At 32.8% G+C, this 22,909-nt stretch overlaps 1 protein-coding gene and 1 pseudogene across 3 annotated transcripts; one reads left to right on the plus strand and one right to left on the minus strand.

Moving 5' to 3' along the window:
• Positions 1-1,682: 1,682 nt before the first annotated feature.
• LOC123226327 lies at positions 1,683-22,189 on the minus strand (annotated as a pseudogene).
• LOC123225282 (protein FAR1-RELATED SEQUENCE 5-like) lies at positions 10,418-17,660 on the plus strand. Of its 3 annotated transcripts, none has more exons than XM_044649206.1 (5): positions 10,418-10,927; positions 14,468-16,499; positions 16,591-16,688; positions 16,876-16,940; positions 17,310-17,660. In XM_044649206.1, exons 1-5 carry the CDS (start codon positions 10,496-10,498, stop codon positions 17,500-17,502), a joined length of 2,820 nt encoding a protein of 939 aa, XP_044505141.1. In that variant the 5' UTR covers positions 10,418-10,495; the 3' UTR covers positions 17,503-17,660. The 3 variants fall into 3 exon arrangements, with proteins under 3 accessions (XP_044505141.1, XP_044505142.1, XP_044505143.1); XM_044649207.1 differs by having other exon boundaries at positions 16,879-16,940; XM_044649208.1 differs by having other exon boundaries at positions 17,330-17,505.
• Positions 22,190-22,909: the final 720 nt, after the last annotated feature.

Consider the following 22,909-nt stretch of genomic DNA (forward strand, 5'->3'; position numbering starts at 1 on the left):
CTCCATTTGATAAGCATCCCGTAGCCATGTGGATGAGCGCTGCTTGCTTCCTAGCATATTGGTTAGCTTATACAATTGCATTTGCCAACTTTTTGTCTCCAGCTAAAGTTCACTGTGTAATGACAGTGCTTGGTTCTCTGTCAGTGGGATCCTTAGCGTCGATAATGTTTCCAGCTTCAGTTCAACTTTCTTCCTTCCTTCTCTACAGCTCGCTAACCTTGTGTGTCTTATTTCACACTCAACTCAAATTACAGTGCAAGTTGATTCCACAGATAATTCTGGCTAAACTCTTTGGTGCATCATATCCGCAAGAAAGGCGTGTTAGAGAAACATCAACTGATGCTCATTGGGTTGTGCAGCGTAGTTTTGTTAATCACAGAAACATACTTCCACTGTAAATGAAGAAAGGCTGAGGCAAGAAAACAAGAAAGCAAATTTCATAGATGCAGCTTCTTAGCATATCATAAATGTTACCCACTCATCATATCATTACAATTGTCACTTGTATCTCCAATGTCATAATATCATTCATAAGTAATGTTACGTGTATTTGTATCATTAATTACTTGTTATTATAATATGATCATAATAGTAAAAACCATATTCCAATGAGATCGTAATTCATTATCATATTATATATCTATAATATTCATGGTAATACTGAAAATGATTCATTCAAATAAATAGGATTTCCAAAGTTTATTTGAGAATATTCACAATCTTAAATTATTTAGAGAACTTTTAGTTAGTTTTTTTGGATTAGTCATCTCAAAATGTTAATTAATTAGTTAACTATAGACCACCCATTCTATTGTGGTGTGATCTGAGTTTAATACTTTTATCTGGATCAGTATAGTAGCAATAAAATAATATTTTAAGAATTAGAAAGGTATGAAATGCTTTATGTCTAGAGCTAACCAAATACCAAGTCACTGTGATTGATGGCTATGTTTGCTTTGATTTTGGGTGCGATCAACTTGGCTATCTTTGCTTTATGTCTAGAGCCAGGCTAGACAGATCTGATGAGAACAATTCAATTCAATTGGTAAATTGTTCAAATAAATATTAAAAATAATTTTTAAAATAATTTTATATAATTAATTATTAAATATACAATCTTAATTACTTTAAAATAAAAATTAATGTAGCTAATAGCATACACATGTTATATTCTTCTGTTAGGTTCAAATTCACACAATTGCAAAATTTTTTTCCTTTCGTTATAAAATATATAAGATAGTTTAAATTTAAAATAAAAACAAGTAAACTACCATATGGCCTAAAGTTGATCATTTAACAATGAACTCAGCATAGTTCATATTCAGATAACTCACTTTTCACAAATCTTTGGAGATTCACTGGAAATTTTGATTATTAAAATTTCATTTAAGAAGTATAGATACAATTAACAAGTTTTAAAACCAGGCGATTGACATAAAAAGTCCATAAAAAGGTTGGTGTAAAAGAGGAATGACTAAGGAAAGAGCCTTTTTGACAAGTTAATGTGATACTGATATATATACTAAAATTAGAATGGTAAAGGTAAGCTAGTATAGGAAATTGAGAGTGCATAAAAAGGTTAAAAGGGCAAAATGAGCTGTTAATTGTCCTTTTATTTACCAAACTCTCAGCTGGTGCTAGACATGGTTGGCAATCCCACTTACTTCCAGCCAATTTTAATATTAAGTGGTCACTAGGTTAGGACCAAATCGAGGAAGAACATATTAGTATGTGACATACTTGACATTATCCTTGAGCACAATAACAAAAATCCAAGAAAGCAACTTTTGAGTGATTATACAGTTATACTATCAACATCACCATCACCACTTTCTTTTAAATCAACAAGAATAAAGACATTCATAGAAGAAGTAGATTTGTTATCTTGAAAAATCTCCTTCTAGGAGTTTCTTTCCATATGTTTTCTGCTAACATTTAGATTAGAACCAATAAGAGGAATTGGAAGAAATTCTTTCCCTTATGAACTTGATTAGCATTCTGGCGGTCTTCTACAGATATATTAGCAACTGATGATGAAGGAATAATGGCTCTTGGAGCAGAAGCCAGTGACACATCAAACTGGAGCACTTCTATACACATTCCAGAACTCAACAACGGCCCTGCCAAAAGTAATAGGTATAAGCACAAAGAACAAACGCAGACAACTTTGGTAGATCAAACTTAATTAGAATGTAAGCCTATCAAACCTATTCAGCAATAGTGAAAGTTGTCAAACGACCTCCACAATGGAAATAAAAAACACTACAAAGTCTATAGTCACACTACAGTCTACAGATATCTTTGCAATAGAAGCACACAATAAACCATTTACCTTATAAAATATTTATAAAAAAAAAGGCTCCCCTGAAGAATGATTATAGAATACATCCTTCATGTCTCTTAAGCAAGGATGCTAAACTCCAATACTAGAGGATCATTATGCTTATCAACAAAGATGATCTAATGCCCTCATGATCTTTTTAATTAAACAAAATTGGTCAAACAAAAACTTGCACATATTTTCAGCAACCAACAATCACAAACAATTGTACTAGAAATGTTATAAAATCTCAGATTCATGGAATTGAGGTTTAAATCGCAAAGAGCACTTCAACAGTACATGTGTAGCTGATACAAGAATATGTAATGAATTTAATATAAATGGAAACAAACAAAAAGGGGCAATGACTAACTGCCAGACCTTCTTTAAACCGTTGCTGTAGTTTACCATAAGTTGCAGTTGACTTCATGTTGTCCTTCAAGGTAACAGCAGAATCAGAAGAAATAGCCTTTGTCTCTCAGCAGGATTTCTGTATACATTTGAGTGCCTCCCACCATTCCCTCTGTCAGGAATAGCCAAAGCTTTTGCAAGCGCCATACCAGTTTCCCTCCTGTTATCCACTTTAGAAGACTCACAAGAAGCCTCCTGTGAAGCCTTAGCTTTCTCACTGGCCAGAACAGAGTGAATTATCAAGTTGCCATCAATTTTTGAGCTTTCTATTAATATTTTCCAAAATATCCATAATTTTATTTGATTAAAATTAACTGGAGGTAAAAATTATCTCGGTTGAAAATACATATGCATTCATTAACTTTGGCTATTTTTTTGAGTTGTAAATCTAGGTTTTATGGCAATTTTATGACTTGCAATTATGGTTTAAAAAACTATATTTTTCAAGTAAAAAAGTAGACAATCCTTTCAATCCCTTTCATATGTTCTTTTTATAGATCTATGTTTCAGTATCAATCCCAAAGAAAGACCAAGCTTAATAGTTTGTTAATAGGATTCTATACTCGAGAACTCAATCAGGTACCACTAAGTTAGACCTGGCCACGGGCCGCTTTGGCCCTTGAACTGGACCGAAACCGGCCCGGATAAAACCGAAAGAACCGGAATCGAACCCGGATTTTGACGGTTCTGTTTCGGTTTACATAATTTTAAACTGTAAAACCACCGGTTCATATCAGGTTTATGAACCGGCGGTTTACATTCTTCTAAATAGGTATTTTTTTTAAAAAAATTTAAAAAAAGGGAACCAACGGTTCTTGCAAATATGCAGGGGACCGGGTCCCCTGCATATTTTAAAATCTTTTGTCGGGGAGGTCTCTTGTATATTTTCTAAATTTCGTTTCACTCCCCCTCTTTTAAAATTTTTTTTTTAATTTTTCTTATATATATGATATATCTATTCAATCTCTCAACTCTCCCACACTAAATCCTTCAAACTCTCTCATTTTCATTCTTTTAATTTTTAATACTCTCTCAATCTTTCAATCAAATTCTCTTAAATTTAATTAAATTCTTTCTTTATTTTTTATTAATTTCAATTTCAATTTTTATTATACAATTCATAATTAATTATAGAATTTATTCCTATAATTAATTTGATTTTTTATTTTTTATTTATTCATATAATTAATTTTATTTATTATTTATTTATTACCTTTCATAATTAATCATATAATTTATTTATATAATTAAATTTATTTATTATATAAAAGTGGATAGTTCATTAGTGCTAGCAGAGGGAGACGCACAGAAGGCTAGTACATGCCGAAACTGATTGGTCACCACAACCACCATCATCGAAGTTTGCAGCAAACCCTAGAGATTTAGAGAGAGAAAAGTTACTTTTCAAAGTAGAGGTTAGGAGTTGAAATGTGAGTTTTCAACATCTGGAGGAAAAAATGAGATAAAATTATATATTTTTTAATATTATTGATAAAATGTTGATTTTACCCTTAGCCGTAACAAAAAATTTTAACAACAATTGGTTTATAAATAAATGTTTGAGTTTTTAAAACTCTATAGAGATGTATTTGTCTTTATATTAAAATTTGGATGGGACAGAGTCCTTTGGCCAGTCTGAAGAATGTTAAAAATTAAGGCTTACATTTATTGGACACATGTCTGGCTGTATTCCATCTATTATCAATGAAACCAGTCAATATCAAAACACCTGAAATTGTAAACTTGTGATGCGATGGATTAGTATTTCATCTCCTTCTAGGTATCAACATGTGACAAGATGTCTTAGAAAACATTGCTTATGCAATTTCCCGCAGCGCGTATATGGTCCCTTGCGAGGAAGAAATTCAAAACTTGCTGCACAAAAGTTTTATTTTGATTTACTGTTGCAAGAGAGATTAGAAATTAATAACTAATATTATGTTGCAGTAGTCGTGGAAAGAGACCCTCCAAAAATATCTTCGATACAGTAAAAGGAGCAGATAGGGTTCATGGATCATGGAGATGAAAATACTGGCAAACATCGTGAACGTCTAACCAGAGTGAATGGTAGACAAGACAAGACTGGATGATGGATAAATAGGTGGTCCTGTGAGATCACTTTCTTATTAGGGGAAATTATAAAAAATAGTCAAAATTTAGGGGTTCTAAGAAAATTGCCCAAAATATTCAGGTTTAAGCAAAAATGCCTAGGTTTTGTGAAATGATGAAACTGCCCCCATATATAAACACAACAAATTTCCTTACTTCCCACGGTCATTTCACTGTGCAAATTCAAAGAAAATTCAAAATTTTCCACTTTTCCACGGTCATCCCACGGTTGACCAAATTTTCGTCGATTTTCTTGCTTTCCGACAATGGCAAATGGCAAAGAAGGTTATTATATCTCTCGTAATCTTGTTTGAATCAAGTTATTGCTCATATTATTGAGATTTGATTGAGATTTTGAAGTTTGAAATTTTAGGGTTTCGATTTGAACAATGTTTAAAATGTTTTGATTCTTGGTTGTTTTCGTTGAATTGATTGAGGGGTTTTGTGTTATACAACGTATAGATTTGATTTATGTGAAAATCGGAGGCCGAAACAACCATATTTTGGTCGAAAATGGTTGTCAAAGGATCGACAGTCCGACCGTGGGAACAGTGTTTCCCACGGTCAAACAATTTCTCCCACGGTCAGCAGACATTGACCGTAGGTTAGGGGGGTAAAATAGCTTTTTTAAAATATTGGGGTGTCGGGGAAAGTCCTTAGCCCACGACAGGTTTTTCTGAAATTTACTGTGTGACCGTGGGTTTTCCATTCTCCCACGCTCATCCCACGGTTCGAAACTTCCCAATCAGATTTTCGCCGATTTTCTTGCTTTCCGACAACGGCAAATGACAAATAAGGTTAGTATATCTCCAGTAATCTTATTTAAATCAAGGTATTGCTCATATTATTGAGATTTGATTGAGATTTTGAGGTTTGAAATTTTAGGGTTTTGATTTGAACAATGCTTAAAATGTTTTAATTTTTGGTTGTTTTTGTTGAATTGATTGAGGGGTTTTGTGTTATACAACGTGTAGATTTGATTTATGTGAAAATCGGAGGCCGAAACAACCAAATTTTGGCCGAAAATGGCTGCAAAGAATCGACAGTTCGACCGTGGGAACAGTGTTTCCCACGGTCAAACGATTTCTCCCACGGTCAGCAGACATTGACCGTGGGTTAGGGGGGTAAAATAGATTTTTTAAAATATTGGAGAGCCAATGGAGATTTCTTAGAACACAGCGGGTTTTGTGGAAATATGTCATATAATAACAGAGTTGTTACAATATCAAATATCCAAAAACCTCTCATATTTATCTAAAATTATATTTAACCCCCATAATGAGTGAGAGAGTTAAATAAATAAGGGAAAGGGTAATTTTGGTATTTTTTGCTTTAAAATAGTGAATTTGGACATTTTTGCTTGAAAATAGTGATTTTGGGTAGTTTTGCTTAATTGGAGGGTATTTTGGCCATTTTTTAAAATTTCCCTTCTTATTAATTGTTCTGGACTTTTGACTAGAATACGCCACTCTCAAAACCAGTTTTGTTAACTGGTACGCACCGCCCAACACTATCCGTCCGTTCTTTAAATCTAATTTTTTTCTCAACTTTTAACTATCATGTCAACCAAACCCAAGTCCAACTTGTACAGGCCCAATCTAAGTTTAGTCGGGTTCACCAATATTAAGAATCTTTCTCGTATGATTCTTGTGTTTATAAATATTATACTTAAATTTAAAAAAATTATTTTTCGCTGAGTTTTTAACAGCTTATATGATTAGGTTGCGACCGTAAAATTTGTTCAAACTCACTTTTAAATAGTCAAAAAACTCATCATAAAATTCTATCTTAAATAAATTTTAAGTCAAAATTAATCTTTGTAAAACCATCTATCGGACATACTAAATTTGGGTTGATTTCAAATCCTTAGAATAATGAATATAGATCTAAAATAGATTAATTTAAATAGACGATAAAAATACATATTTATACTCAGCTTTATAGATATTGATGAAACCACAGGTACTTAACGATATTTTAACCAATTTAAATTTTGTTGAATCTAAAACCAAAAGTATTTGCTTTGATTACCACATTGTCTGATAAGGGAATTTTTCAAATATGCACCGCTATTTGATCACATACACAAAATCCAAGCAGCGATCAAGTAAAACAACAACTAAATAACTTCATAGAGATTCCACAAAATATTTAGTCCCTCTTGAGGAAGAAAGATCAAAACTTGCTGCACTAAAGTTTTATTTTGATTTATTGTTGCAAGAGAGATTAGAAATTAATTACCATATCATGTTGTAGAAGTCGTTGAAAGAGAGCTTCCAATGTCAAAATACTTACAAAAAGTTAAATGAACCAGAGTAATTAAGGGTTCATATATATATATAAATAGGTGGTCCTGTGAGACCACTTTCTAATTTTCCAAAAGACTAGTAAGAATGCATGGATGGGTCATCTAAAAATGTTCTTATTAAACTAAAGACCAGCCAGCGTTAATTGGGTGGTCTCTACGTCAGCTTCACAACTCTACTTCAGACCATAATACTCCATGTTCCACATCTCTATAAATAAAACAAGACTGACTTATGAATTTGACAACCTCGTTCACTCACTCAACTCACCCTTCTAAGCTTACAATTTTCTCCTCTATAAACACTGATCACATCCCAGCAATTAAATTGATCAGTCTCATGGCTGATTTTGCGAGAACAAGTACTTATAATTCTCTCCCTGGCCGCCCATTGGGGAGATTCTTATCACAGGGATATTTTTCCTTCAGCATCGCCCTCATGGCTACAACTTCAAGCAACTTCCCACAAGAACCAGTTGCAGCCACCACTTTCCATACAGTTCTTGCCTTTATCATATCAGCTATTTTCAATTTAATTGAGTTGAAGTACCAGGGGAAAAACGTTTCTCCATTTGATAAGCATCTCGTAGCCATGTGGGTGAGCGTTGCTTGCTTGCTAGCATATTGGTTAGCTTATGCAATAGAGTTGGGCTGCTTCATCAACTCTTCGTCTCCAGCTAAGATTCATGCAGTTCACTATGTAATGACACTGCTTGGTTCTCTGTCGGTGGGATCTTTAGCATCAATAATATTTCCAGATTCAGTTCAACTTCCTTTCTTCCTTCTCTACACCTCGGTAACCTTGTGTGGCTTATTTCACACTCAACTCAAATTACAGTGCCGGTTGATTTCACAGATGATTCATACTAAACTCTTTGGTGCATCGTATTCGCAGGAAAGGCGTGTTAGACAAACATCAACTGACACTCGTTGGCTTGCGCAAAGTAGTTTTGTTAATCAAAGAAGCCTACTTCCGCTGTAAATGAAGAAGGGCAGAAGCACGGAAACAAGAAAGGAAATAGGAACTACTCACCGGCAAAGTTACTTAAGCTCTTAAACCAAAATGTTAGCCTGTAATCATATCATTTAATTGTACTATCATCATAAATGTTACATGTTTTGTATTCCTAATGACTTGGTTAAAATATGATGTTAAAAGTATATAACATTTCTTATTATCATATTGTAGATATACTGAACATTCATCATAATACTGAACATGATTAATTCAAACTGATAGGATTTCAAAAGTTTGTTTGAGAGTATTTAAAATCTTAAATTATTTAAAAAACTTTCAAGAGGATCAGTTGAAATATTTGCCAAAGTATATTTATAATTTTGATGCTTTATCTAAAATCATTTAAAGGGATAAAGACATGCTTGGTTGGAGTATTCTTTTATTACAAAAAATGAGATATTATTATAAAGATAAATTACTTAAAAAATTACTAAATATAAATTATTATTATATTTCGTAAAATTTAGTATATATAAACAATTATTTTGTTTGATTAATGAATACTAATTTATTAGTTGAATTAAATACCTTTAAAAATTAATGGGTATAAATTATTATTGTATTTAATTATAAACTAACATGTTTCATATTAATTTTTTGTTTTGTGTATTTTTTAAAATATTTTTTATTTTAATAATATATTAAGATTTTTTTTCATCAAATCATGAAATTAATTATTTTTTATGCTGTTGAATTAATTCTTTTTCAAAAATATTTTTTTTCAAAATTTTTTTATAATTTATTGTTTCAATTGAAAATTAAGGTATTTTATTTTTAAAATTAATAAATAAAGATAAAATTATAATAATATCATAATTCTCTTAATAATTTTTTAATGGTGGAGGCAATAATCCAATTAGTCCATATTAAGATTGTCTCAACTAAACCCCTTATAAAACATAATTAGAAATATTTTAAAAAATAAATATTCAATGCAATTGGGTTACATAAATCTAGGAAAAAATGCGCTTTCCATTTCCAATATTAAATATTTCAATAAAATTACATATACATATTTTAACTATATAAATATGTACACACTCATATATATTATCACATAATTGAGTGATTTTAAAATAAAAATAAAATAATATTTAATCATATAATAATATATATAAGTGTGTATACAATTATATATCTAAAGTGGGTATACATAATATTGTTCTAAATATTTTTCAAAGGACCAAGGGTGCTTAGAAGAGCAACATGTATGGAAACAACATCTAATTAATTAAATACTATCATTATTTATACACAAAATAATATCTATTATTTGTACACTTAAAATTGCTTTCAATTGATTATAGGCCACCCATTGTGCAATGGGTGATCTAAAGTTTTGGTACTCAACTTTGGAGTGTAGAAATAATAATATAAAATTTAAAGTGCTAAGGATAACAAATATATAATATGACTTTGGAGAAAAGTGATAGGGGTTTGGGGACAAAGAAAGTTAGAGGTTAATTTGTAAGAATGACAACGGAGAGGGGCGGGACATGATAGAAATCTTTGTTCCTGTCTCAATAAGAGATATTAATTTATGTCTTCATTATCAATTTTTTTAACTTTAAATTTTAAAACTAACAATTTTACCCCTAGTTAAAGTTTTCTAGTTTTGAAAAATGACAGTTTCCCCCTTAAAACCTTTCCTCTCGTCTCCAGCAACATCTCTGACCATCGATAACCTCTACGAAACTCCTTAACCCATCTTCGGCCACCACTTTGGTCTAAATTCATTTGAATTAGACAAATTCAAACGGTTTAGATGATGCTTTCATCATCTAGACTGTCTGGATTCATCTAATCTAGATGAATCCAAACCAAGATGGTGGTCGAAGATGAGTTAGAGAATTTTATAGAGGTTGTCGGTGGCCAGAGATATCACCGGAGAAGATTGAAAAGAAAACCCTCAGTTTCAGGGGGAATACGAATTTTTAAAACTAGAAAACTTTAACCGAAAATGAAATTGTTAGTTTTTAAAACTTAAAGATGAAAATATAATAAATTATAGATTTTTTAAATGTTATTGTCAAAATAATGATTGTACCTCTAATTCTAACTAAAAATTTTAATAGAAATTAGCTCATTAATGAGATTTTAAATTTTTGAAAATTATTAGATATCAGTTTGGATTATACTATGCCTTGATTGGAAATAGTCATTTGGCCCAAAAAAAAAAAAAAAGGAGCGGACCACCCAGACACTGTTGATGACTATCTATCTTCAGCGTCAACCAGACCTGGAGGCTCATTAAAAAAAATGTGGGGGTCGGGGACACTAGTAAGCGGAAAAGAATAGCGTCTTCGCTTCACTTGTTTTTCACAATCAGTTAATGGCAGATGATCTATCATCTGGAACTGGAACTAGAGTTCCCGATTCTGATTTTTCAAATGACTTGTTTACCGACGCCGATGACTTATGGTTAGATAGCCCGATCGTTGACAATTTATGGCCCGGTTTACTTCCTCCTGACAATGAATTGTTCACGCAGCAAGAACCAGACGCGCCCATGATAGATCAGCAGAATCTTGAGGGAACATCGTCATCGATACTCGATCGTGACTGGGGCTATATTTACGGCACTTCATCGGGAAATTATGGTAGTGGCTCAGGAAGGTATAACTCGAGTGAGTGTCGGTCAGTCGGTTCAGAAGCTCAAAGTCAAAGTTCCGTACAAGGTTTCCAACCGTGGATTGCTTCTTATGGCCAAAAAATAGACCAGGATGAATCTAATCAGAAGTCGGCTCTACCGTCCGGCGATGAGGTAACTTTTCGTGATTTTATATTGACTGTTTATTTATGAGTCAACTTTCGAATTCTGAACTTAGGATTTTTTTTAATGTTGTTTTAGATTCCATGGCGACAATAACTTAAATTTGGCAGTAATTAGCACTTCACCTATTGTTTCTGACGCAAAATTTTTTAAAGGCCAAGAGCCTTTTCCCACCCAAGATATACTGAAATTTAACTCCCACCCTTTAACTTTCAAAAACCCAAATACCCACCTATAAATTAAAATCTGTTAAATTTTTCAGTTAGAGTTAAGGGTAAAATTATCATTTAATAATAATATTTAAAGTTTATACTATTTTAACCCCTTAATTTAGAAAATTAACAATTTCTTCTTAAAATTAAGTTTTGAAAAGTGACATTTTCGCCCTACTTAGGGTTTCTAATTTTGTTGACAAATTTTCAACCAACGATGGCTGATATCTCTCCCTCTCGGTGTCATCTCTCCCTTCGATTTTTAATATTAGACTGACAATGTCTAAATACAATAAAATCTAAACGAAATCTAAACAAAAAGTTGAAACTCTTTGTCATTCAAACAAAGTCGATTTCATCTGAATAATGACGATGATGGTCTAGATAGACTATTATCATCATCCAAACAAAGTCGACTTTGTCTGGACAACAAAGATTCAGACAAAGAGTTTCAACTATTTGTCTAAATTTTATCAAATTCAAACATCGTCAGTCCAATATTGAATATTGGAGGGAGAGACGACACCAAGAGGGAGAGAAATTAGCCATCGTTGGTTAAAAATTTGTCGACGAAATTAGAAACCCTAGATAGGGGAAAATGTCACTCTTCAAAACTTAATTTTAAGAAGAATTGTTAATTTTCTAAATTGAAAGAGTAAAATGATATAAATTTTTATTTTTTAAATATTATTATTAAATGATGATTTTACTCTTAACCTAACTGAAAAATTTAAAGAATTTTAATTTATGGGTGAATGTTTAGGTTTTTGAAAATTAGAGGGTAGGAATGGGCTTTCAATATACCTTGGGTGGGAATTAGTCTATTGGCCTTTATTAAATGAGTAATCGATGAACGTTTGGTGTACCATAAAGAATCTTTTGAAATAGATTTAATGGAAAAATCTTTGTAGATAAATAAGTTTATTTAGGACAAAACCATTCATGAACATGTTATATTTTACGTGATTCACCATAATTGGTACATCTACGAAGGAAATAGATAGATCAGTTTCTCTGGATAACATAAATTACAATGAAATAGGAATTCAACCTTTGTTGATTAACTTTTCACGTCTGCTACACCTTAGCTCTCACTTCAGAGTGACTCTATCATGGTTAGAGTTTATCTCTCTTTGTACCTTGAACTTACAAATTAGAATATGTCTAAACTTATATTCTTTCATGTTTGAATAATGTTATGTGTACTTATAATAAATACCAATGAAAATATGTTATTATTTAATTGAGTGATTTTAAATTAAAAATAAAATAATATTTAATTATATAATGGCACATCATTATTGATACTCGTTATAAATGTAAATAATATTACTTTTTATATTTATTATAGGGTTAGGATTACAAGGCTTCCCTAAGTAGGTTATGACTTCTTATGGGGAGAAATCCGCTCAAAATAGGAATAATCTGACTCTGTAAGCAATGGCTAGTTGCTATCAAAAATTTGTCCTATTCGCCTTTCAATAACATTGAAGTGTTATTTGCAATTTTGCGTCATTGACTCAGTGGTACCTGAGTGAATTCTCTTGCATGGAGTCCTAAAAACTAACCATAAAACTTTGTCTTTCTTTGGGATTGGGACTGAAACATAGATCATTAAAAGAACATTTGAGAAGGACTGAAAGGACGGGAGGATTTGTTCAATATGGCCATGATATCTACTTTTATCCTTAAAAATATAAATTTTTTTTTACCATAATTACAAGTCATAAAAATGCCATTAAGCCTAGATTTACAACTCATCAAAATAGCTGAAGTTAATAAATGCATTTGTAACTTCAACTCAAATAATTTTGACCCCCAGTTGATTTTAATCAAATAAAAAACTGGATATTTGAAAAAAATCCACATGAAACTCAAAAATTGTCATGAAAATAGTGAAATAGGAAGCAATTACTATATAATTGAGAGGGTCATATGATATTTGATATAACAATTGCTAATCAAGTGTCGTATCAATAGGATGGAAAAGTTAGGATACCAAAGTTTCAACATAGTTGCATTTACTTGGATCTCAATTTTTAGCATTTCCTCGAGGCTCTAGGTAAGTTACTTCTTTATATATATATATATATATATATATATATATATATATATATATATATATATATATATATATATATATATATAGCGCTTAATTTAAATGTTTAATGATAAAATATTGTAAAAGTAATTTAACCAGTTTCACTTTTAAATTAGGCTAAAGGACTATTTCCCACAAGTTTCCACCTTTTTATCTTTGGTAATACCAAACACTCATCCATGAGGGTAATTAATTAAAATAAACAAAATTTTAAGCGTTTATACGTTTTTAGGCCACCCTAGAAAAGTTTTACCAAAATAAGCAAACCATATTTTTTTTTACCCTTTTTACCCTTATATTGAAAAACCAAGTAAAAATATTTTTTCTGAGAATATGCGTCGGTTTATGGCGGTTACGATAGTAGTTAGGGATTAACCAGTTTCACTTTTAAATAGGCTAAAGGACTATTTCCCACAAGTTTTCACTTTTTTATCTTTGGTAATACCAAACACTCATCCATGAGCAGTTGAAATTAATGAAACTCTAACATCTTGAAATTTTATCTCTTTTTGCCCCCCTAAACTTTAAAAACTAAAAGTTTTTCCCAGTCTAAGTTTTAAAAAATAACAATTTCACCATAGAGTTTCGTTTTGAAATCTCTAGCTGTATTGTCGATGGCCTCTCCCTCACGAAGCATTCTCTCATTTCGGCGATCTCTTTCCTCCCATTTGGAGACCCGATCGGTGTCGGAGACGCCTTGGGAGATGAAGAACTTCGTCTTCCTTGACGAAGTTCATCATCTCCCAAGGTTTTTCCGACACCGATTGGACCTCCAAAGAGGAAAGAGATCACCAGAATGAGAGGATGCTTCGGGAGGGAGAGGTCGTCCGTAATGGAGCTAGAGATATCACCGGGGATTTCAAAACGAAACCCTAGGGTGAAACTGCCATTTTTTAAAACCTAGGCTAGAGGAAAATTTTAGTTTTTAAAGTTTAGGGAGGCAAAAATAGATTATATTTTAGTTTATTTTTAATATTATAGAGAAAATGACGATTTTACCCTTACCACCGTTGATTTTAACTGTTCATGGGTGAGTGTTTAGTATTATCAAAGATAAATGGTAGAAACTTGACATTTCAGTATACCTTGGGTGGGAAATAGTCCTTTGGCCTTTAAAATAATGTGGCTAATGAAAATCCATCAGTGTGTGAAAATAATGGCTTACAATCTGAGTCAACAATCTATTTAAAGGACAAAACATCTTAAATAAATTTTTAGGTACCAAAGCTTGGGATGGTGTTTTCATCTGAGCAGGAAGGATATGAGTTCTACACAAATTATGCTACAAAAAGGGGTTTCAGTGTAAGAAAAGGGAAGACACAGCGGTTGACAGATGGAACCATACGTAAACGTTCTCTTTACTGTTCAAAAGAAGGATTTCGATCAGAGAGTAAGTCTGGCAAGGCAAGAAAGTATCAGAGGAAAGAAACAAGAATAGGTTGTAATGCAATGGTTCAATTTACACACAACACTGACATTGGAAAATGGGTGATAACTCACATTGTTCTAGAACACAATCATGACACTAATGTTCCAAATCATGGGCATATAACATGTTCATCTACTAATATCTCTGAGGAAAATGCAGGGATTGATACTGCAAATAATGTTGTGATGGTGGAAAAGACTGTTGTTGGAAATTCTCCGGGGTTGTCCCCTTTTGTTAATTTTAGCAAGGACTATTTGTGTAATGAGAAAATAAATATCCTATCACCCGAGGATAGTCAAAGTTTACTAAATTTTCTCAATCATTTACAATTGGAGGACCCTTCATTCTTCTACACTGTGCAACTTGATGCCCAAAGTCGTATAATAAATTTCTTTTGGAGGGATGGCAGGTCAAAGATAGACTATGAATACTTCGGAGATGTGCTGATTTTGGACACAACATTCCGAATTGAAAAATATGACATAATTTGTGCTTTTTTGTTGGGAGTTAATCATCATCGGCAATATATCTTCTTTGGCTGCGCATTTTTGCTTGATGATAGCACAGACTCATTCATTTGGTTGTTTAAGACTTTTGTAAAAGCAATGGGCAAGTGTCAGCCAAGAGCGATTTTCACTGACATGCATCAATCAATTTCTGAAGCAGTAGAGCTGGAGCTACATGAGACACAGCATCGTATTGGTGTATGGTATATCAACCAAAATGCCAGAAAACACATTTCTGAAGCTTTTAAGCTACCTCATTTTGAGGATGAATTTAATAAATACATATCAAGTTGTACTTCAAAGGATGAGTTTTCTTTTAGGTGGCAAGTGTTGTTTGAGATTTACAAACTTCGAGAAAACCCATGGGTCAATACTTTATATAAGATGCAGGAAAAATGGTCACCGGGGAGTACTTATTCGGCTGGAATAGAATCGTTCCATGGATTTGAGTACATAAATAATGTTTTCCATAACTTGGTGCGCGAGACCACTACTCTATCAAAGTTTGTTGAGCGATATCTGGGAGCAGCAGAGCAACTGCGTAGAGCAGAGCTATATGAAGATTTTTGTTGCAATAAAAACAAATGGCCGATGATTTTGGAAAACAATAAATTGGAGAAACATGCAGCTGATGCATATACCGGGACAATCTTCAAATTGTTCCAAAAAGAGTTACATAGATGTCAATTATTGGTTGTAGAAGAAATTGCAAGTAATGGGGTAATTTTTATGTTCAAGATAACAGATGAAGGTCATCGACACAATTTTGTGGAATTTAATTGTTTTGAATTAAAAGTGACATGCAGTTGTAAAAATTTTGAATCAACTGGCATCTTGTGCTCTCATGCTTTAAAGGTACTTGCTGCAAAAGATATTGACTATCTACCCGCTCACTATATACTAAAGAGATGGACGAAATCTGCCAAATATGAGATGGTGGCAAATGATTGTAAGCAAAAGATTGTTGATCAGAGTAAAGAGCAATCAAGTTCATTTACAAGTAGAGTTATGTATAAAGTTTTAAATATCATTACTAAAAGTGTAGCAGTTGAGGAAAGTCAAAAGATAGTTCAAAAATATCTGGACATGGCACTCAAAGAGGTGGAAGATGTTTTGAAAGTTAAAGCAACAATAAATCTTTATGGAAGAGATGCTGAAATTCATCATAGAAATGGTGGTTTAAATGGCATTGATTGTATGGAAGCACAAAGGAAGGTGTCAAATCCGCCATGTTCTAGTCAAGAGAGCCTGACTAAAAGAAAATCATGCGATGATGCTGTTATCCACTGTTGGCCACTCAAAGAAGCAAGAAATGGTAAGTACTGTCACTTTAATCTTGCTTAACAATTTATTTCCCAATTGTTTGTTTGGTGCCAATATGCTTAATATTATGAATGTATAATTAGATGGAGATAATCGAGGATCCTGTACTAGTTCTGGCAGTCAACATAATGTTGGAGAAAATTCCCAAAAACATCCTTGCATGCCTACAGAGAATATGCAGGTAATATGGATAATATTCCATGTGATCACTGGTTTGTGGTTGAGGCACTGTGTTTAGTATCAAAATTCTTTCCGCAACATTCTTATGTTTTTTCAGGAAACAAACAGGTCCCTTTCCATTAATTAGTTTGGTAATTCTGTAATTTTGACTCTCACTAATAGATGGTGTTTGTTGTTTTCAAAATCAGAAGATGCCTTTGGCTATGCAAAAACCACCGAGAAATAAACGAAAATTGCCAGACAAAAGGCCAAGGTAAGATATTTTGTTAGTGTTTCATTTGTTTTGAATCTTATTAGGGTGATAATCAAAACATTTTCCTCTCTTGAAATGATACAATCTACGTACCCTTATGAAAATACAAATTTGCTACATTTAGGGTTTGGTTTACATCTTAAAACAAAAACTATTCCTAATTTTTTGACACTTACAAAGCCAAAATCTGCCTAGTTAATAAGCCAAACAAAATGTACCAATGGACAACAATAATACAAGCCTCAGTAAATTACATTCATCCACGTTTTGAGTAGTGTAGAGAAAATAAGGTCATAGAAGATCAATTGGTCCACTAAATGAGTATACTAGTAATTTAGTTTATTCTGATTTTAATGATTTTGCTGCAAGCCGGATTTATCTTCGTCAAGACTCTCTAGAAAATCATCAATCGCAAGTGGCATTGAAAGACTGTAATGGCGGCAGACAGCCTATGGGCCGCGAGAAGCAGGGGACGTGCAGTCACTGTGGGAGGACAGGACCATTGGGGCCGAACAAGTTGTGTATTGCATGTGGAGTGAAATACGAGACCGGGCTTTTGTAACGGGAAATTGAAATTTTTACCTACATTTAATTAAGTCTATGCAAATTAATTTAACTTTTTTTCATTAAACATTTGTGTAATAAGGTCTAAGGATAATATCAAGTTTATCCTCGTTTTTATCCTTAAAAACACAAGATTTTATTAAAATAGTTGTTATTTTGTTAAAAAACGATGAGGTAAATTTAATATTATATTAAACTTTGTAGTATGAATATTTAATAAAAAAATAGTTGAGTAAATTTGTATCGACAAACTTAAAAGTGGGTATAAATTTAACTTTCCCTTTTGTTACTATGACTAACGAATAATTTATTTATATTTGAAGTATTTGTATTATTATTTTGAATCAATTTGTATATTTTTAAATAAGACAATATCTTTTCCAATTACTTGTCTGATTTGGTTAGAATTTTGTGTTTAAACCGAATTCACTTGAAAAGACAAAAATATAGTTTAAATATAGTTTAAGTTTAGTTTAAATATTAAATAATCAATTCGATTTCGGATTTGAGTTTTTTGAAATTGACAAAAAATAACTTTAGAGATCGTCGATAAAATAAATAGTATTCTTAATGAGATAAATAAAATTATCATTATAATAAATAATATAACTAAAGAGGAATTTAATAAACTCTCAATTGAGACCAAATTAAAATTCTAGTTCAAATCTAACTTAAATCGAGTTGAATACCAATTCAAGCCTAGTACGGTTCGACATGTATGATTTTGGGTGGAAAAGTAACTTTATATCATTTAAAGGTGAAAAGGGGTTTTAGGTCAAATATTAGGTGGGACAATGTGATTTACTCTTTGAAGGATTATAATTGAAATTTGAATCTCAGCTGAAGTGAAACACAAACTTCATACAGGTACTGACAATTAAACGAATATTTTTGTTTTTTATATAATTTTATTCATTGACATGTGTAGTGTTCGAAAATGTGTTTTTCTTTTTTTTTTATATATATATAATTTTGTTTAATAAATACCAGTATTTTTAGAACCAAGCCAAGTGTCAATTTGGTAAGAACAATTTAGTCTAACAGATGATCAATCTGATAAATAGTTTCAATTAAATATTAAAATAAAATTAAAAACAATTTTATATAATTAATTATTAAATAAATCATCTTAATTATTTTAATATAAAAATAAATTCAACTGATAACATATGCACTTTATACCGATGGATGTGCTGTTAGGCTCCAAATTCTAACAACTGCAAATTTTTGTACTTTCTTTATAAAATATATAAGATATGTTAAATTTAAAATAAAAAAACAATAAACTTCATATGGCCAAAAATTGGTTATTAAACCATGAACTTAATACATTGAGATAACTCAATTTTCTTAATTCTTTAGAGATTCACTGGAAAAATTGATTATTAAAATTTCATTTAAGAACTATAGATATAATAAATAAGTTTTAAAACCATGCAATTGACCTAAAAAGTCCATAAAATGATTGGTGTAAAAGGGAATGACCAGGGAAACTGCCATTTTTACAAGCTAACGTGACATTGATTTTTTTACTAGGATTTAAATTGTAAAAGTAAGCTAGTATAGGAAATTCAGAGTGCATAGAAAGGTTAACAAGGCAAAATAAACTGCTAATTGTTCTTTTCTGTACCAAACTCTCAGTTGGTGCTTGACATGGATGGCAATCCCTACTTAGTTCCAACCAATTTTTAATATTAAGCAATCATAGGTTTAGACCAAACCGAGGAAAAACCCGAGTATTTGCAATAAACTTGACTTTGTTCTTAAACATAATAATGAAAATGTGAAAATGTGACTTTGGAGTAATTGTATTATCAACATCATTATTACCACCCTCTCTGAGATCGACAAATACAAAGACAATTATAGAAGAATCAAATCTATTATTTTGAAAGTTTTTCTTCTGAAATTTTCTTTCCACATGCTTTCTGCTAATATTTAGATTCGAACCAGTAAGAGAAAGTGGAAAATCATTGAAAATCCTTCTATTCTTTTTCTTATAAGTAGCATTTTGACGATCTTTTACATATATATTAGCAACTGATGACGAAGGAGTAATGACAATTTTGATTATCATGTTATCTGATAAATGAAATTTTGAAGTGTGCACTACTAATTTGATCACATATATAAAATCCAAGCAGCTTCAAAATATTTACATCACTTTTAGCAGATTAATAGGATAGCTAAACAGCAATAGGGATAATGGGCAACCATCATCTTGATGAAAACTACAGCCACGACGACGACCTCTACGGGATCTTCATAGTTAGGAAATAGGAATTACTTCCTTTCTTCCTTCTCTATACCTGGCTAGTTTGTGTGGCTTATTTCACACCAACTCAAATCACTATATTTCCTCCTCTTCATCTTTGTTTTCATCTTCATCAAACAATAAAACCTTTAATTGCTCGAATCGACATATTTAATTTGGGTTGTATCTTGCATAGCATTGAAAGCAAGATCCTTAGCTCTATTTCGCTTGGACTTCGGCATTAGTACCGGTTTCGTAGGCTTGTTCATCAGCTAGTTCGAGTGGGATCCTATGAAGTTGAATATCTTCGTGGAGTATTTGATTTTGGGTGTAAAATTATTTGTGTTGGGTGAGAAAAAACAAAACACCTTATATAGAATTGTCTTATTTGAGTATTTGGGTGAGGGTTGTGGTTTTCTGAATAAATGGGTTGCTCCTTTTTTTTAATGGGTGAGTGTGGGTGGAGTTAAATTAGTTGGGTTGGGTTGATAAATCTTTAGGTGGAGGATTGGGTACAAGACATTGGGTCGAGTTAAAAAGGCTGAAAGTTACGTTCGGGTTTATGATAACTTGAGTCCGAGCTGTAAATTGCTGTGTGGGATTTTAAAACATTGGAATTGGGTTTGACTAAATAAGCTTGGGTTAATGTTTTGAATATTATTAGATTGGACAATTGTGGGTTGGATTCACTGTAATGACTCATTCTAGAGGAAATTGGATTAATGAGTGTGTAAAACGGGTGGGACGTGCCTTTTGGAGCATGTTTGGATTGTTTAGTGTTGAGTTATCCCAAGTGAGTTTTACGTTAAGCCTAGTGGTAGGGTTTCAGTGGAAAGGTGCATTTGAATTTAATGAAATTGTGTTTGAGCTTGATTGGGCATTGGACTGTGGGTTTACTTGAAATGGCTTTAGTTTGTTAAAAGTTTTTATTGGTTTTGGATTGGACCTATTAGTTGGGCTCAGTTTACTAATAAATGGATTGGGTTTGATTAATGGTAGATGGGTGCTTTGTATGAAATTTGGTTGGAGGCCTAAGTAAAAAGTTGTGTGTAGATGGGTTGGGTTGTAAAAACAAATTGCATACCTAGCGAGTTTCATTTATACACTTTCGCCTTCCGTCAACTTCTTTTCTCATCCCTACTTCCTGTACATGTCTTCTTTCGTCTTATCCATGCTTATCTTTTCTGCCTTTTTTTTTTTTTTTAATTCTCTACTCCCCTTATTTCTTCAAATCTCTTCATTTTGTTTTTCTCCTCTCTCCGTAATTTTTTTCTGCCACCATTTGAGTCAAACATTCATATGAAGGAAGGTATTTTGGCGGCTAGATCTCGTCGGATTCTACTATTTTTTCATTCCGATAGCCATTTTCCATTGATGGATCTTTAGCTTACGTCGGACTTCATCCGGAATCAACCGACTCAGCTTCCTCCGTTTTTGTTTTTCCATCAAACAAGATTAGGATGTCTTCAACCCATGACTACTTGTGTTTATAGTAATAGTACGAGTCCTTTTTACCGACAAATTTTGTTCGAGTTTTCCACTGTTTTCGAACTTAGCCTCCGTTATCCACTGTCATTCTTGATGAAGTGGAGTCTCTCTATCCGCATAATCAGGAGCTTTGACACTAATTTGTTACAAAGTCTTCTGTCTCTCAGCAGGATTTCTGTATAAATTTGAGTGCCTTCCGCCATTCCCTCTCTCAAGAATAGCCAAAGCTTTCTCACCGGCCAAATCTGAGTGAACTATGAAGTTGCCATCAATATTCACAAGCTTATCATTCTTTGGCACATAGAAAGAGGCAACCAGTGGTTCGCTGGCATGGCCAACAACAGTAAACATGTTTGAACCAGAAGAAGTCTGTGACCCTCTCTCTTTCTTTTCAACACCTCTCTCACCACGTATGCTATTCACTATACCAAATTTCCCACGGGAAAATCCACTACCCAACCCTCATGAGATCCATTCATATGCCCATTAACCTTCAAAACTCTTCCTCTATGTTATCATAGAATCTACTACTAAAGTAACTGCACCATCTCATACCTCCATACTTAACATCCACAGGAGGCACTAATCCACCAAACAATAACACAAAAAACAACAAACCCAGAAAGCTAAAACTAGCAACCTTCTTAGTTTTACTACTAGATTTAGTACTATCATTCTTCCTAGTCTTAACCGGGCAAGAAGTCTGTTTACTCAACCGAGGAATAGCACTAATGGGTTCATAGAACTTGAGGCTTATATGATGTACAACAAAGTATCATGCGTACGGTGTTGCCGCCATGTGAGGTGGCGGGTACACCTCAGTATGGGTATGTCCCATTGGTGGTAGCATTGCGCTGCCGCTACTCAACTGTTTCCTTGAACTGGCATTCTCAACCATAAAAAAGGATATTTTACCATTCAATTCTGCAATTTCAGAATGCATAGCTGTCACCTTGTCTTCTAGTTCCTCCACTTAATGCTTCTTCCTTTGTCTGGACAACTGGGCGCTCTCTCGGTCTTCAAACACGTGAACCGGTCGAAATCGGATGTGAAATTACCGAGATGACCGTCGGGGAGAAAAAGTTGTCTGACTCGGAGCAGAAGACCAGGTTGGCCAGGTCATCAAAGGAGATATGAAATCTCAGTCATCCTCAAGAATGATGTCGAGATCGTCGGAGAAAGAGGAGGTTTGATTCTGTCCGGAGAAGAACATGGAAATGAGAGGCGTAATTGGGAGGGAACAAAAGCCATCGGACAGATTCAGGATCCGAGGTAGATCAGCCATTCCGTGGTTTAAATTTGGATAACTGAATTAGAGTTTTCAGTGTTGAAAGTTCTAAATAACTAAACGAATGAGTTTGTGCTATGATATGTACAAAAGTGCAGGTAAAGAAGATATATTGCTGATGATGATTAACTCCCCATAAAATAGCACAAATTGTGCCATATATTTTCTATTTAACTTGGTTATTTTAAAAGTGAAACTGGTTTAATTACGTTAACAGTATTCTGTGGAGAAAGGCTAAGTTCAATAGTTTGTTGTCAGGATTCTATACTATAGAATCAATGATTAAAATAACACTTCATGATAGTGAAGGATAGTACATTTTCTGAGAGCGAGTAGCCATAGCTAACACAGTCTGAGCAACCCTATTTTGAGCGA

The sequence above is a fragment of the Mangifera indica genome, chromosome 9, assembly GCF_011075055.1.
Source record: "Mangifera indica cultivar Alphonso chromosome 9, CATAS_Mindica_2.1, whole genome shotgun sequence".
Lineage (NCBI taxonomy): Eukaryota > Viridiplantae > Streptophyta > Magnoliopsida > Sapindales > Anacardiaceae > Mangifera > Mangifera indica.

Excerpts from the sequence above, each read along its gene's own strand:
- LOC123225282 (XM_044649206.1), top strand. The coding sequence starts at position 10,496 with ATGGCAGATGATCTATCATCTGGAACTGGAACTAGAGTTCCCGATTCT. Across the intron at positions 16,689-16,875 it reads TGCCTACAGAGAATATGCAG|AAGATGCCTTTGGCTATGCA; the intron begins GTAATATGGATA and ends TTTCAAAATCAG. Across the intron at positions 16,941-17,309 it reads TTGCCAGACAAAAGGCCAAG|CCGGATTTATCTTCGTCAAG; the intron begins GTAAGATATTTT and ends TTTTGCTGCAAG.